The following is a 17,321-nucleotide window of genomic DNA, read 5'->3' on the forward strand; positions in this document are numbered from 1 at the left end:
TAGAAGCTGATATTACAACCGAGCTCGATGAGGAAAGGGATAAATGGCAAGCAGGCTATTTCTCAACAGCTGAGCAGTGTCTGTGCCCCACCAAGCAGGCCAGGGCTGCCTGGGTCCCTGTCAGCCCGGTGTGACACCCAGCAGGGCCCTCTCCACACCACATCTGGATCTGGTTACACAACTGCAGCTCTTGCATCAGCCCAGCCCCTGCCTCAGCTGCCCACAGAGACACAGCGCCCTGGGAGGAATAAATTGGGACCACATTAGCTGTGACCCTCGCCCTGCAATGGCCCTGCCTGTCTGATGACAGAGGAAATCCCTCATCCAAGCTGACAAGCAATATGAAACAGGCAGCTGCATTTACTGGAGAGCCTGGTCAATGCTGAGTGCCTCATTAGGAAATGGGCTCTGTATTGAGCCACATTCCTGCAATTCAGAGCCTAGAAACTCTAAATTAAAACAACATTGATGCCATATCCTCTTTCCAAAATGCTTCTCTTCATCCTAACTTTAATGCACATACTTTGAGAAATTAAAGAAGCAAAATGTCTTTGGCAGGACTCCTTCCCTCTCTTGTGCAGCAGCACCATTCCTGTGTCAGCGACCAGTTGGGAAAGGACAGAGCACAAGGAATGACAGCAGAGCCCTCCAGATGCTGGATACCCTTCCCTTGATGAACCTTTGTGTCTTCACTGATACTTTTAAATAAATAAAAATCACAGGAAATCGTTGGAACAAGTTTTTGTTTTGTGAGTGTTGTACCTCAACACTTAACAGCAAGTCAGCCATGGTAACCAGCACAAGAAAAGTCACGATCCAAATCCTATCCTACACACTTGGATCCACTCACACTCACTAGTGCAGCATGGTCAGGACACTGCTGCTCTTCCCAGCCTGCAGAGAGATTCAGCCATGCTGGTACACAGCTTGCACATCTCTTCCCACATTGCTCAGCATTTCTGTGAGCATCCCACGCACGTGGAAATGGGAATCTTTTACTCAGCTCTGTCTGACCACCAACTGAAAGAGCTGCTTTCCCACCACAAAGCCTAAGCATTTCCTAGGAATGGCATGGACTGAAATACCAAATACTTATCAGGGAGCTCAACAGCTCTGAAACACAAATGACTGAGGTCAGGATCCCAGCTCTGAATCTGAAGGGTTGAATAAACTTTTTTTTGGGTTTTTTGCTTTTCAAAGTTTTCCAGAATATCTTGATTTGTGGCATCACTTGCCTTGAACAGCTGTGTTCAACACATCTGAAAGCCTGAAAGATTTTTTCACTTACAATTTTTACAGTGAATTTAAGAATTACAGCTGAACTTTTAGGAAGTTCCTGGAAGGTAACATGGTTCTGTGGAGTTGAAAACACAGATGGACCCTTGTTCTGCAGGGTCCATGTGGAGAAGGCTTAAACTGAGGAAGCAGCATAGTTGTTTTGTTGGAAAATATGAGGCTGGTGACCTGGAACATCTGAAGAGGAGTGCAAGGGCCAAGTACACAGAATATTTGCAAAGCATGTGGAAAAATGAGATTTCCCTTGACTACATCAGTAATGAAGATCTTGTAAAATCTCACAGCCATCTCTTCTGACCCATCTCCTATTTTCTGGAGCTGTCAAAGTTGGTGTGATTTGAATTTATTCAGAAAAAGTACATACCAAAACTACTGGCACTGAAAAAAAAATGGAATTTTAGATTCTCTGCAACTCATAGAGGTGGTGAGTAATAGTCTCCTATAATAAGCAACGAGGAGTTTTTCTATAAATGTGTTGAAAGCTGCACACAAAAAAAATGGATATAAGATGACACATCCTTAAAACACAGGATAGAATTTAGGGAGGATGTGTCAAATCTCTGTATGGTCACATAAATATTTCTCAGGTATATTTTAAATATAGTTTAGATTGTTTATATGCAAACATTCATTCTGCCTTGGGGATTGTGGATGTACTGGAGAATACCTGTGATTTTATACTCATACTACACATAAAACTTTTATTTATACTACCCACAGCACAGATGTGTTGAGGAGATTACTTTCTGCTTTCTTCATAATTTTTAAGATTAAAATCTTAAATAACCTTAAACAATGACAAGTCTTTGTAGCTGACTGTAGTTTTGGAACCAGAATCTTTCTGGCATTTCAACAGTCCAACGAATTGTTGAAAAAGGACTATTGCTCCAACCTCAAATCATAATTGGTCTCACTACATACCAAGAACAATTTCAAATTAATTTCCTTCTTAATTTTCATTTATTTGGGAAAGTATCCCACAAATACACAGAAAAGCATTGTAGAACTGGTATCCTTAAGGGAAATGGCCATGTCTTTTTAGGAAGAGTTTATGATACTGTAAGATTTACCAGCACTGAAAGATAACAACAGGAACTACAATGTTTTAAAAATTGTTTACCTGAAATCTAAGTCATTAGAGACAGGGCCAATGTTAATATGTCAATTAAGTATACACAGATTTTCAGCAGAAAAAAACTCACCACAAAATATTACAGGTTGTTCCAGCTATCACAAAAGATAACCAGAAGGAAACTGGGAAGGGCAAGGGGCATGAAAGCACCTGAATTTAAGCTTAGGACAACAAGAACTAAGAGGTGGTGTTAATTTTTCTTGGAATGAGTGGTACCATAAATTACAGCTGCTGCATTCAACGATTACATGAACAAAACAAGTACTTGGCATTGCTGCGACCACTTCTGATTCCAGTTTTAGCAGATGACCTGGCTGGCCAGTGACAGCAATTACAGCTATTGCTCAAAAGTAAATAAAACAAGACTGAAATCTATACTTCTTGCTCATTCTGAAGCTGGTACATAAAACTCCCAAAAGTACTGTTCTTAACTGAAACCATAAATAATTATCTTAAACAACATGGCCAATAACCTACTTGAGCTTGCTAAGGAAGAAGCACAGAAATCCCTTATCACAATGCTGACCTGGTTTTGTCTTACATTCTTTGACAGCAACAGAAATCATCTGGTTGACAGATGAAATGTTGCACATAAAACTTTATGAAGATGGAAATGGTGGCACTGAAGAAGTTGATACTGGATTGGCAGCAGCATATGTGCTATTAAGAGGAATGTGGCAAGGGAATAACTCAGGAAAACCTACCAGAAGTGCTGAAGTGACAAATCTACACAGATTTTTTCAGATCCTAAATCTCTTATTGCCAGGGATGCCTTTTGCCTCCTCTGTGTTTTACTGGCAATGTACTTTTCACGTTGCATTCAGCACTGGAACATAATGTTAAATGCTTTAACAGAAACACACTTTTTCTAATTGTTATGCCAACACAGAAATATCCTAGAAATGGGAGAGGCCAGAAATAGGAAGGGACCAATCTCCTCACAAGCACAGGACCTCCCAGAGTCTGTTCTAGAAGCTGACACATGGCGCTCCAGTTGCAATCAGAAATCACAGCAGAGACTGTGTGGTGTAACATTCATATCTGAGCTCGAAAGCCTATTCTTCCAAACAGGGTTATTCCCCACAAAGGCAGGTACAAACCCCTAAGAGAAATATCACTACTTTTCCCTGAATCTGTGACTATTTGTGCCTGTAACCAATGTCCTCTTCATTCACAACTTCCTATACATCCTATCACACATTTACTACTCAGGCAGTGACACAAAGAAACTCCCCTCAATGCTGAGTCCAGTAGCTAGCTGGAAATTGTTATTTATGCACTTTCCATGCTAACACATGACAGGATTATACATAATTAGTTCCATAAATCAAGATAATAATCCCACACCAGATTATTAAGTGGATTTTTCCCAGCCCTCCTGTACCCACCTGCTGCTTGAGCTGTTGCACAAGACGGTCCTTCTCCCGTTTCAGTGCAGCCACTTCATCCTGAGTCTTCTTCTTAGAGGATGAAAGCTCCAGCAGAGCAATATTGGCATCTTTTTCACTAATGGCAGCAAGAAGGGCTTCTTGTCTGAAAAAAACCCAAATGAATTCCATTATTATCCCGCAAAATTTAGAGGACTCCTCTACAAAGATTTGAGCATACCATAAATGCTGTACCAGTGTGCAACTCTGAAAAGCAGTAATAAATATTTTTGTCTGGGCTACATGTCTGTTGGTGGAACAGAAGTCAAGACACACACGCCTCCCTATAAACAACTGTGCTGATCCCAAACTGCGGCTTACAGGGTAAGAAAAATACATTATATTCTTCTTTTGCACTCACCTTCTCAGTTTTTAATAACTACCATTTATTATTACTTTGGCTGAACATTTTCCCATACTCCTTCCCTGCAGCAGAAAACTCTTACAAATAGAATTCAGAAACATTTTATACATACTGGGAAGAAAGGAGACAAAGATAATCACCCTAACAGTTAAACAGCAGTTCTCAAAGGAAGCCAAAGGATTGAAAGCAACCTTTTCTGTCCTTCCACTTAATTCTCATCTTTAGCTGGTGATGTGCAACAGGATTTCAAAGAAAATCTTGGACTTCTTGCCAAGTAGTGTTGGCTTGTCTCACCTCTCATCACCTTGCAAAGAAGGCATAAAATGAGGTCCTGAACGTGTGGTGGTGTGAAAGATGGCATCATGCAGGAGTGATGATGAAAGACCAACCGAATACAACACATTTCTTATGCACATTTAATCTAAAAATAAAGTTGCAAATGCACTTCAAGTTTTGCTGCAGCACTCAATATCAAGTAGTTTAGTATCAGAATCCCAATTTAAGCCACTGTCTCAAAAAATGTGGAAAAAAATCACATATTTCAAGAGGAAAAGGTGCATTTCAACAGACAAAACTGTTCACCATCTGACAGGACAGTGGACTACACAATGGACTTTCTGGGGGTGGAATTTCTCTCTGGGTTTACACAGGTGTTTCTTGTACAGTCCAAGAGAGTTAGCTTGCTTTAAATGAAATACCACCATATCAAAAAATCTCACAGATCCAGTGTAGAGAGTACTTGGGTTCTGCCTAGATCATATATAGAAAAACATTATTGCTTCCCTTTCAAAATGTAATACCAAAAAGTAAAGCAATTTTTAAAGATATATTAGGATAATCATAAAGTATTCTAAATATATTGTGCTATGAAGAAATACAAATATTCTGGTGACTTAATGGAGGTAAAGAGTAGAAGAAAGGAAAAGGTGCACATCAGATTCCCAGATGTAGTGTCAATACTGTAGGTGTGGGAACAATGGATAATGGGCATGTTATTATTGCCATTTTGTTTCTGCTGCTTTTGTTTTATGGAAAAGTATCCAGTTTTGGATGTCTGCCTGAAACATGAAAAATACCAATAGGGTGAAGTGACAGAACATGATCCATGACCTCTGCTTTTTTCCAGCTATCGGTATCCTGGGAAAGACAGGCTAGCTTGGAGCTCTGGTCATTTTCACTTTCTTTGGAGTAATCTGTTTTGATTATAAAGAAACACTTATTCTTTTAATAGTAAGCCCACAATCCTCGCTGATGATTCAGGACCAGAGCCAAGAATATCTCCGTAACTCTATCTGTGGAGCCATTACTCTGGTATGGAAATTGGAGGTGCCTCAAATAGCATGTAAGCCATACACCTTCTGCAATCAAATCCTTTCTGCCCATCTCTGCTTCTTAAGTGAAAACCCCAAGGCCAGGAAAATGAGATATGGATAGCAGCACTTTTTTTTTTTTTTTTTCCTGAAAAATCTTTGCCATTATGTGTCACTGTCATATTTTCTGAAAAATCCCTTCACCAGGATTTCTTCTCCTGGGTAGCTGAAAAGCCATAGAGAAAAATAAAACCAATAATTATCTGATTTGCTTCTCCTGTGTTTTGCTGCTTTGGAATGTAGTTTGGAAATTGTTTATCCAACAGGTGGTTTTTGATTGGCTTAATGTGAATTGTTTTAACTTAATGACCAATCACTGTCCACCTGTGTTGGGACTCTAGAAGCAGTCACAATTTTTTATTGTATCTTCTTAAGCATTCTGTAAATATCCTTTCTCTATTTTTTAGTATAGTTTTAGTATAGCATTCTTTAATATAATATATATTATATATTATATTTAATATAGCACATATTATTATATATTTTAATAAATTATAATACACTATATTATACATCATAATATATAATATATATACTATAACACATATAATATATATTATATAAATTAGATATATAGTATATTATTTAATATACTATATATTATATATTATATAATATAAAAATAATAAGTTAGCCTTCAGGTTCATAATTTCCTTCCTGCCATGGGGGACCCTGAAAAATACCACAACCATGTCTTAGAAAAGAATTTCCTACTGGCCAAAACTTCAGTGCTGTGCTGTGAGATGAGGGTGTTGGTCAAGAAGTGGGGTGAAAGCCATTGTGGCTTTCTGACTGTTTTCTGGAATTGAAACAAAGTGAAGTTTGTACAAAAGTAAGAAAAACACCCTGTGATAAGTGCATTGTAGGGGTGCAGTTTTTATTTTAGCAAGGCAAACATAAACTGCTCCATGTGGGAGAAGGGCAGGTGTCACTGTCAGCTCTGCTGGAAGGGACATGTCTGTAAAGCCAAGTTATTGCTCTCAGAAGAACTTGCAACTGCCAAATGATTCCAAGAAAATAAAAAGGGCGTACTACCAAGCAAAAGACAAGGTTTCTGATTGAAGAGCACTACAAAAGTGATTTATTTCCTTTCCTGAGAGCTTTATCCCCAGGGAGGCCAGAGGAACTTGCTGTGAGACACGGGATGTGGCAAGAAGGGGAAAATGGGCTGCTGTGTGTGTGGTGGTGGCAGCACATGAACAAACCTATCCATCAGGAGTGCTGCAGTCAGTCCTGGAGGCTCAGGCACTGCCACAGGCTTGGCTTCTTCAGCAAAATGCTTCTCCTCAGTTCACAACATTGGAGGTCTTGAAAAGTTCTCACAAGCAGGCAAAACATGCTGCACAACCCAAGGATGCTGGTATTTTCAGATGCTGGCTAGGGCCAGAGCCACTAAGCAGACACGGGTCACTTCAGTGAATTCAGGTATTTCAGATGCTGGTACTGGTGTAGCTGTGCCAACATCAACTCAGCAGGGGCAAACTGCCCATTTATCTCTGCACTGCAGCAGGGTCTGCAGCCTGAACTGAGCTGCACATGCCTCACAAGAGGTGATCGGACTCTGTACTCTGAACACTACCAAAGGAAACCTGAAATGGCAACAGTGTAGAAAAATCTACTGAAAACAGGTTCCAGTTTTACTCCAAATTGGACAAAAAGAAGAAGATGATTTTTTTCCTTCTATTTGCACTGAAGCCTTTCACTGAATGTAGATCATCATCAATACAGACTGGAGTGGTATCAAGAACAGTAGGTTTAATTCTTTATGGTAGATATAATCTCAAGATCAATATCATAATTTGCTCTGTTTGCAGTCTTCAAGAAATAATGCAAAGAAAGATGGGATTGCCTTTTAAAAACAGATGACTACAGAATAGTTACAGGCCAGTAGAGCAGAGAGATTTGACAACAAACACAAAGAATAGTGTGTAAATGCATGTCTCCTTCAAGTCCTGAATAGAAATGTCTGATTTGGGGAAGATAACCGGGCAACAGTTTACTATTACACTGCTACTAATTACAAATATTAATAGAATCAAGCTGTCTTCAAATGGGTTTCTATGGCACTTGGTTTCAGAAGACTACATAATTCCATCACAGCCCTTTCCCAATAAAGGAAAAGAATCCTTTTGGTAAAGCATAAGAGGAGGTGAACTTTAAAAAGCAGTTTTGTACTTTGCAGTACTGTTCCCAGGGTCATAGCACTGGAATATTTATCAGTTGTATAATTAGAAAGAATAACAGGCTGCAAACAGTGCTGAATTAATGATGCTTCAAAACATGAAAACTATACATATTCATTTAAAGAATATGCTTACATATGTCAGGGAGAACACTTATTCCATATAGAGACGTTATAAATATATTGTTCTATAAAATTTTATTTCAAATTATGAAATTTCTTCCTATCTGGAGTATTTCTGAATGTGTGCATGAGATAATATGAAATCAATATTGATATCAGCAGCAGCTTTGATTTTAATGTCATGGAAGAACTGGGATTATTCCATCAGCCCTAGCTGCATTATAAGATCAAATCACTTTTCCTTCTGACTGGCATTAAACTAAAGCATTTAAAAGAGTGACACAAATTTGAAGAGCTCAGGTAGCTACAAGCTCATAGCACTGCAGTCAGTTCCTTCAACAGAGACTGAACACTTCCATGAACAATGATTAAGCTGCCAGCATTTTCATCCTGGCACATTGAGATGTACTGTAATTATGGCTGTTGTGCCTTTAGTGCACAAGCAAAGATTCTCCTGTTCCATGAGCTGTTTACTCATGGTAAGGGCATCACAAACCAAAGAGTGACAGAGGTGCAACTCGTACAAAAACTGTTTTGGTTGTCTGATTTTTGTCCACTGCATTTACTCCAAGCCTACAGAAAATTCTGCTAAAAGCTTTTAATGCTTTCCTATGAGAGACATTTTTAAGACTTACCCTGGTGAATCACCATCACAATAAGAACTGTATTATTTGCATATGAATTAAAAACCCTCCTGTGATGTGACAACAACAGAGAGAACTCAAGGCAGAGAGATTCAGATAGAGCACTGCAGTGTTATGAGAGCTAGACAGACAGGCAGCAGCACAGAGCATAAAAGCACTGGGATATGGCCTTCAGTAATTTCATGAGTTTAGCAGAATGGCAGGGTTTGGGTGGGTCGCACTCAATAAACTCTTAAAAAGTAATTAGGCATACAACACACCAAACCTCTGATTCAATGGGCCAGAAGCCCTGGCTCCATTGTCCTCTCCATCATAAACTATGTCTACCACTGCAGCAGTACTTCTCAACTCCACATTCTTTCCCACCTTTTTTTTTTTTTTTGCTGGTTATAGAACGTCTTCAGAAAATTAAAAAACTGACTTCCAGTACCTCACTTGGAGGAGACAGTTCTTGCAGAGCTCTACGCATCAAGATTTGGTTCTTAAAAGCAACCTTGAAAAAGGCAATTAAACCAGTGAACGGCATTTCATGATGCTAACAGATGAATAACTCACTTAAATATACAAGCTGCCAAATTCTGCACTGGCTGTAACTTCTGCAGCATTTAAGATGCAGCTCAAAGTATCCCAAAGCGAGCAAACTTTTGTCCAAAAGAAACAGTGGCTACCTCTTACTGCAAGAGAGTGGGAAAAAAATTTAACTTGGCATTAGGCACTACCTGCTTTTTTTAATTACAGCTGGGAATAATCAAACTTCAGGCTGCAAATTAATTTCCAAAGCACAGCCTTAAATCTTCAGTCAAAAGGGATAATACTACACTCCTTCCATTCCAGTCCTTGTTTCCTGAATCAGCACATCACCTTTGCCTGGCCTGGCTGGCACATCAGCCGCCATTCTAATCTCTGGTCTATGCTCTTACAGCTACCAAAACAGAAATTGAGAATTCAAGCAAACCAAATGAGATGAAAACAAGAGGTTTTTGTCATCAGCAAATTGAAGCTTTCTGAATGAACACCTTTCCACTAGTCTCTTCAATGTCATTGCATACATGTGACCATAAGTGGAAAACAAGATAAAAACACAAACTCTTGGTGAATACAGTTGTGTGGTCACAAAAGTAATGTCCCTTTATTTTTCCACTGTAAGAATGGCAGGATAATAATCAATGTGAATTCCATGATACAGGAAGCATTACCACTTGTACTGTCCTTGTTTAAAAAAAAAGATACTGATAATATATTTAGACTTTCCTACACATATCTTCTCTAACATCCCAATTGTCTAGAATCACAGAACTCCTTACTAGGATTGATAAGCAGTGCTTTTAAAAGTCCTTTCCCTCAACATGTTTGATAAAGTCACGAGAAGCCCTATAAATATTTTATATTACCTCTTCCATCAATGTTTTAGCCCTTCTTGCACTTAAGCTTTCCATCCTAATTTTATCACTTTGGCACTAGACGTAAAAATTTGCAATTCCTAGTCCTACTCATGTCTCAGCTCTGAGCACTCAGAACAGCAGCTCAGCCTTAGACTGTCTGCCAGCATATGTAGAAAAAAATCTAACACTTTCACAGAGAAGTTTCAAACCCACTCCTAATTTCCTGAACTATTTTTATTGATGAATAGCTCAGTGAAAAGCTGGCTGCTGCTTGTCACAGCTGCTAAACTGAGAGCCCATCAGCCTTCCCTGGGTGCCTGTGAAGAGTGGAAGATCCCCAAGATGGCACACTGCAGAAGGAACTTTCAAACCTGTCACCTGATGTTATGGGAGATTTGTCCCCTGTGAAAGGTAGAATTTTTTTAAAAATAACCTTCCTTGCTTGAGCAGCCTTCAGTGTAGAATGTGGATGAGAGACAGCAGTACTTACAAGGCTCTTGAGCTCCCCAGATTTGGCTTTTCTGAGAAGGAACTCCCGAAATTGGCGTTCTTTCTTCACCCGCAGTTTAACAGCAGTGCAGACAGAGCACAAACTCAAGGCATACTTTTCATCCAGGCAACAGAGGCCACCAGAATACATCCACCAGCTTTTGAAAACTGACCTTATAAGAAAGGCAGCTCCAATTTCTCTTCCTGGGACATGGTCAAGCTCAGGTTGAGCTCTAGCTTAGCGTGTGGTTTCACAATTGGCTTAAGCTGACACAAGACAGGCTCTTGTGGCAAGAGATGGTTCTGCCCTCCCATTTCCAGGTTCCTGCCCCTGCACTGGCTGTGCATCCCTGCAGCCTGAGGAGCCAGTTAAACCCTGGATAAACACGAGGAACCCAGATCTGACCGCAGGTTCCTCACTCCTGCAGGAACTGCCCAGCTGCAGCTCCTCCTGACACCGTGACAGTGTCAAACCCTCCGCTGCCACAGCCAGCACTGCCAAAACATGAGAATGGAAAATGAATCATGGGATTCACACTGATTATAACATATCAAACAACCACAATTACTACAGTGAAAACAACTGTCTTGATGTCTTTGTGAATCTGGCCCGAGTTGAAAGACGGTAGAAAGAAATTTCAGCTTTATCAAACTTTGACAGCAATACTGCAATCTTACTGTGGCTTCTGATCACAGAAGAAGAAAACACTAGTCATGGTTTATTTATTTCATTTAGTGAAATATTCACTATTTATTTCATTTCATTTTAGTGAAAAACTCTCATGATTTACAATACAGTTGTTTTAAGGAAATTATCCAGTCTTTACACTCAAATCGAACAGAGCATCTACCTCCTTGCTAAATGACTACCATGTCATTTCTGGTGAGTATAATTTACCTCACTTCTGCATCTGTCTCATTTCCATAGCTGACATTCTGACAGGTGATCATACCTGCCTTCCTCTATATTTTATCAGCTCACTGGAAATCAAGGCAAAGGCATTAACTTAGTTTTGGAACCATATTCATACTACACCTATTCTCAGTGCATTGTGGTTCCACTTTTTTTCCTGGTCCTTTTGTAGGAGTGGCTAAAGAATATTTATTATTTATTGTTATTTCTTTTGGGAAGTCGCATTCAGCATGAGTTTCCACAATTCTCACTTTATTCCTACAATTTCTGCTTTCCCTAAATGTCTCTTTCTCTTGACCAATTTAAGGCTGCTAACAATTCCCTTTTTGGATACAGATACACAGCTTTGTAACTTTCTTAAACTTTTCTCCTTTTGTTTGGGATACAAAGACCTTATAGTTTTGGACTTTTGATTTAAATAAATGTTCTGCTTCCTCTACATGAACCTCCTCTGTGTTCTTCTGACCAATTCACTTGCTATCTAGTAGTTTCCATTTTTCAGTCTATTAATTTGAAATTGAGTACTTCACTTTTCTAGCATAGTTTTTTTTTTCTTTGAATATAGGTTTTATCAATTTGTGATCACTACAGCTGAAGTCAGTTTTAGTGATGATTTCTTCTCTAGTGTCATCACTACTTATTACAATCCTCACAGTCTCACACCATTATACCTTGCTGATCTAGTCATTATTTATTAAGTTAACAAGCCTGGCAGTTTCTCTGATTTGTATCCAAATAGATACATCTGACAAATCCACATTTCTCCATTATTATTTACATTTAACACAACATTATGCCTAAAATCGATAGCAGGAGACCATCCACTCTTTGTGTAACTTTTATAATCCTTACATTATTTTGACTCAAAGTAATGCTATAATTTATACTTTTTTATTTCCTCACAACCTCCATTATAATTAATATACAACACCATTACTTTCATTTTTAGCTTTCCTGAACAACTTGTACCCACATTTCAGCTTTGAATATTAGTCTATTTCTCAGTAATTGCTGTTATCCCTGTGACATCGAGTTTCATGTTACATACCAGATATATACAGCTACTTCATTTTGTTGTTCTTTTACAAACATCTAAATATTCTTCCACATGTAGCATTTTAACAAATTTTCCTGTCAGAGCTATGGATTGCTTTCATTATTTATTGTCTGAGCACCAACCTGGATGTGCCTTGCCTAACTTCCTACTCCTTCTTCTCTGAGGGTTCTTTTGTATATTTGTTCAAGCTTCTCTTCTAGAACCACTCTGTCTGGTTTCTAAAAATAAATATTTTCTTCAAGGTCAGACCTTTTATATTAATTCTGAAAATGATGTATTTGGGCTTTGGTGGTAGTAACAACAGCAGCACTAACGCCGGTCTCTGTTCCATCCTAACCCTAACTATACCTGTATTTCAGTCTTTTCTGGTTGCTGCTGCTGCCCAGGAAAGGGATTAAAAAAGGAGCACAAGAAATGCCAAGTGTCTGGATAAGGACAGGAATAGCAGCATCAGGGGAAAAAGGCTGGAAGCAGTTCATTAAACACTGAGGCATCCCTTTGCCTCCTGCTCCTGGTAGCTCCTGGCTGCTGCTTAAGTAGTGCCAAAAAAAAGTGTTTCTAAGCAAGCAGGAGTTGTTGAAAGGGTTGAGGACAGAAATGGAGCAGGTGTCAGGGGCTATGGATAAAATTTGGATATATTTAGTTCTGTAATTGCAGCAGAAGGGGCCTGAGAGGTTTCATTTAATTTCCTTTTTCAGATCCGGGTCTGAAAGCAGGTGTAGCTACTTGCAGTCCCTGGGTGCAGATTTGTTTGAATGGACACTGCAGCATTTTCTGATGAGTTTTGAGGATAACTTCCCAGATGCTTGAAGCAACTGGCATTCTACAGTAACCAGGGAGCATCCTCTCACCTTCCCGTCTGTTTTTACCTCTATCCAGTGCCTGTTCTCCAAGAGATGAAACCAGAGCTGCATGCAGTAAGACGTTGAAGAGACTGAGCATGTGTACTCTGCTCCAGAACAAGCCTGACCTAAAACATGCAAACAGACCTCTGACAATCCTTTACCAGATCCCTGCTGAGCACAGTACTGATACACTCCAACTCAAAGCCTTTCTTCATGTACAGATCTAAAGAGTTTTATTTGAAATAAAGAGAAGCTCAGCCATCTCAAAGTAAGCTGTTACTGCCTGTTTTGTAATGAGACACAAATATGTGAACCTCAAGCAACACACACAAAGTGAGAAAGCAAATACTTCATATGTGAGGACATTGGAAAAACCTCAATTTAGCACATTCTAGCAACCAACACCTTTTCAAGTGAACAAATCTGAAGCTGTGTTCATGCTGTAGTTTGAACAAAAATCCCATCTAAAGTCCTTTATTGAAGAAACACAATCACAGATAAATTTACAAATGTAGCTCTTAGCATCTTACAAAAAGTAATAAACCTGCAAATTTCAAGACTATGAAATAAACAGAAATAAACCAGCTTGTATCACACAAGAAACTGGCTCTCATGAAAGCCTGCCTATACTACAGATAAATGAAAGTTCCCCTATCTTCTTCTAAGTATCATCTAGCTTACTTTGGTAAAGTTGACCTTTAATTGGTTGTACAATTATTAGGAATCTAGTTGGTAGCTGGTACCAAATAGTTGGTATCTACTTAGTTAAGATATGTGGCAAGGTTAACTTCTTGTAAAAGAAATCTTACTGAATTTGTAGATGTTTAAATTTTACCTACTTTATAAGAAAAAGAAAGTAAATAAAAAAAAGGGGGCAGAAAATAACTGCAAGGCAGGGTGAACATGTGTGACATGGACAACTTTTAATCCTGAAACTATCCTTAAGAAATAGGTGTTTTGGACATCAATAAAAATTCTGAGCATTTTCTGAAGAGTACAGATACTACTAGGCCACAGGACTATGAAGGAAACACCTGAGCAGCGAGAGGATTCCCCAGCAGACACATGGCAGAGTGGGCAGGACAAGTGGAACTGGCAGCCAGCAGCAAACCTGCCTTTATGGATTTATGGCAGACTCCCAGTTCAAGGCCCATCTGGCTGGGAAGGGGGAGGCTGGGAGGACCATGCACCGCTCACATTTTTGCCATTCCTGCTGCGGTATGGCATGAATAAATCACAGGGCTGAGGTCAGAACAGCCAGCCCATAAAGTGATTCATGGGCCCAGCAGCACATTCCCCCAGGACTATGTACTTTATTACAGTAAACCTCAGAACAAGATACAATTTCCTGTCTCAAGGAGCAGCCTTTAAATCAGGACACCTGGACAGCCCCGCAGCCGCTTGTGGAACAATGGGGCTGAGCCCCACCGCCGCCTCTGCTGCTGGCCCTGCTGCCTTCACCCAACATCACCTTCAGAGCCTCCTCTTCCTCCTGCTTCTCCTCCTGGCCCTGCTGCCTTCACCCAACACCACCTTCAGAGCCTCCTCTTCCTCCTCCTCCTGCTGCTGGCCCTGCGGCCTTCACCCAACACCACCTTCAGAGCCTCCTCCTCCTCCTGTTGCTGCCTTCACCCAACACCACCTTCAGAGCCTCCTCCTCCTCCTGGCCCTGCTGCCTTCACCCAACACCACCTTCAGAGAGCCTCCTCCTCCTCCTGGACATTACTGTGGTGACGACACCACGCAGGCAACACACTGATTTAATCCTATTCTTCAGACACAGCTTCCCCACCCAAGAAATAAATACTCTCCATATGTTGTTTTTTCGCTCCATTTTAGCTTTTAGGTCTCTTCTGCACTGTAAAAATTGGATTCAAAACGTTAAGGCAACAGAGGAACTGAAAAGGAAATCACTGGTTTCTCTGTTTGCAGGCAGACCCTGCACTGGAAGGGTTTTTTGTTTTTTTTCTTCTTTGCAAGCTGAAGAATCTGACATGCAATTTAGGCTGTAATATGGATGTTCTCACTGTGATCAAGGGCTGTGATCTAAGTTTTGGGTTTGGCATCTGGAAAGAAACTGAGGTGGTGACAGAGATGATGGTATTGTTGGACTCCTGAGAAATCTCCCTCCCAGCTAAGAGTAATGTTGCTCTTACACCTCAGGTTACGGTTCCAGGAGAAAGGAAAGAGAACTCATTTTAAGCCATGAAACAAAGCAGGGGCTACTTTCCACTCTCAATATGCTGTGGAGCCTTATTTCTCTAAACATTTCAACCATACAGAGGAACAACCTGCCATGGCTGGCTTGTATTCCAGCTATCCTTCAGGTAAGGGTGAGGCACACACAAAATAGGACAGAGGAAAAACTTGCTTTGCCTCCTTCAGATCCATAATGGATCCCCAAAACCAGAGCTAAACTAGGGTCTATTTTTTTTCAGTATGCATAGTTCACAATTAAGAAATGGAAAGGGAAGCTTCCCTTTGAGCATTTAAAGGCAAGATTTTCCTGCAGTTTGATGACAGTAAGTAATTCTGTACAATCACTACAAACAGTGCAAAAATCCTGATAATTTTTACTCTTCAAAATTCTTTTGGATCTTAAAACTACAGCCATAACAAAGTTACATGTCCCTGGGAAGCTGCTTCATGGAAAACAGACACGCCTGAAAGATGTTCAGAGGACAAAAACATAAGAGAAAGTGATAGAGCAATGGAAGTTTTGGGAATATTTAGATGAGAATTCATCAAATACTGTAAGTTAAGAATGCTCTTGAACTGGTCAAAGCAAAAAAAAAAAAAAATCTAGGTAAGGAAAGAGGAGAAGGAAAGGATCGATAAAACAGATGTAACCAGCAATAAACCCATCTGATTTATCCAAGACTGAGCCTCCTGAAGCTATTTGTTTCACAATTACTTTTCCTACAAGTGAAAACAGTTGTGTGGAAAATAACTTCTTCCATCTGCTTATTTTATTTTGTTTTATGCTACTTAAAGGATCTCCTTGACTTCAGTAGATTGTTTCAGAGCTGACAGTAGGCAGAATTAAGGCCTATTGATTTTATCCAGTCTGCTTTCCTGTACAGAATAAATATTTACATCATACCCAGTTGCTTCCAATCATTTATTCTGGGAGGGCTTAATAAAAGGACATGCACTTGGGGCTGAAAGCCATGAGGAAGCCAAGGCTGCTGCCCTTGTGAGTTTGTCCCAGTGGTTATTAATTTTCAGTGTCATAGTCTTATGTCATTCTATTTCCAACCCTTCTGTTCTCAGTTTCTGGATAATGATCCTTGTTTTGACTGTCTCTGCTTGAATAAAGTGTTTTAATATTACTATTACTTGATTTTCTAGATATCAGGACTATACAGAGTCTTTTGACAACTGTATCAGCTATCCTGTAATACAGAACTAAAATCTTCATTCTGTTCATACTCATTAATCCTATTTTTATGCAGCCAAAGTCCTTCTGCTGCCAAGACCACAGTTTTTCCACAACATGACCAAATCTTTTCCAAGTCACTCCTTTCCAAATAATGCACAGTAGACTTCATATTGTTCTGATTTAAATGCTTCATGTTCAGATGCACTTTGTATAAATGAGCTTTGCATTAAGAAGCAATTTAAATGGCCCTAGATGTCTGCTGTTACCATTAGGGAACTCCACACCATTTCCTGTATCACCTGCACTGTCATTTTAGACTTGCTTCCAGCTCACTGATCAAATGATTATCAGCATCCAGCCCAGGACAAAATCTATTAAGCTCAAAAATGAAGTTCACTATTCAGTTTTAACTGTAATGGGAAAATGCTGACAGCTAATGCTCACTTTAAGCATGTTGTAAGGGACTCTTTTCAAGGGCATGCAGTGATAGCACAAGGGGTGATGCCTTCAATCTGACAGAACATGGAGTTAAATTAGATATTAGGAAGAAAGTCTTCACTGTGAGGGTGCTGAGGCACTGGCACAGGGTGCCCAGAGAAGCTGTGGATGCCCCATCAGTGGAAATGTCCAAGGCCAGGCTGGATGGGACCAGGATGGAGCCTGGTCCAGCGCAAGGTTTGGACCTGGATGATCTTTAAGGTCCCTTCCAAACCAA

At 39.8% G+C, this 17,321-nt stretch overlaps 1 protein-coding gene across 17 annotated transcripts in view; it reads right to left on the reverse strand.

Annotated features, from left to right (window-relative positions):
- The window catches only part of ERC1 (ELKS/RAB6-interacting/CAST family member 1), a 269,997-nt gene that overhangs the window by 52,810 nt on the left and 199,866 nt on the right, over positions 1–17,321 (reverse strand). For all 17 annotated transcript variants that reach the window (XM_074538921.1, XM_074538929.1, XM_074538927.1 and 14 more), the window contains one exon: positions 3,817–3,961. In XM_074538921.1, the coding sequence (XP_074395022.1) occupies positions 3,817–3,961 (145 nt within the window). The remainder of the gene's footprint in view (positions 1–3,816; positions 3,962–17,321) is intronic.

This window comes from Zonotrichia albicollis, chromosome 4 (assembly GCF_047830755.1).
Source record: "Zonotrichia albicollis isolate bZonAlb1 chromosome 4, bZonAlb1.hap1, whole genome shotgun sequence".
NCBI classification, from domain to species: Eukaryota; Metazoa; Chordata; class Aves; order Passeriformes; family Passerellidae; genus Zonotrichia; species Zonotrichia albicollis.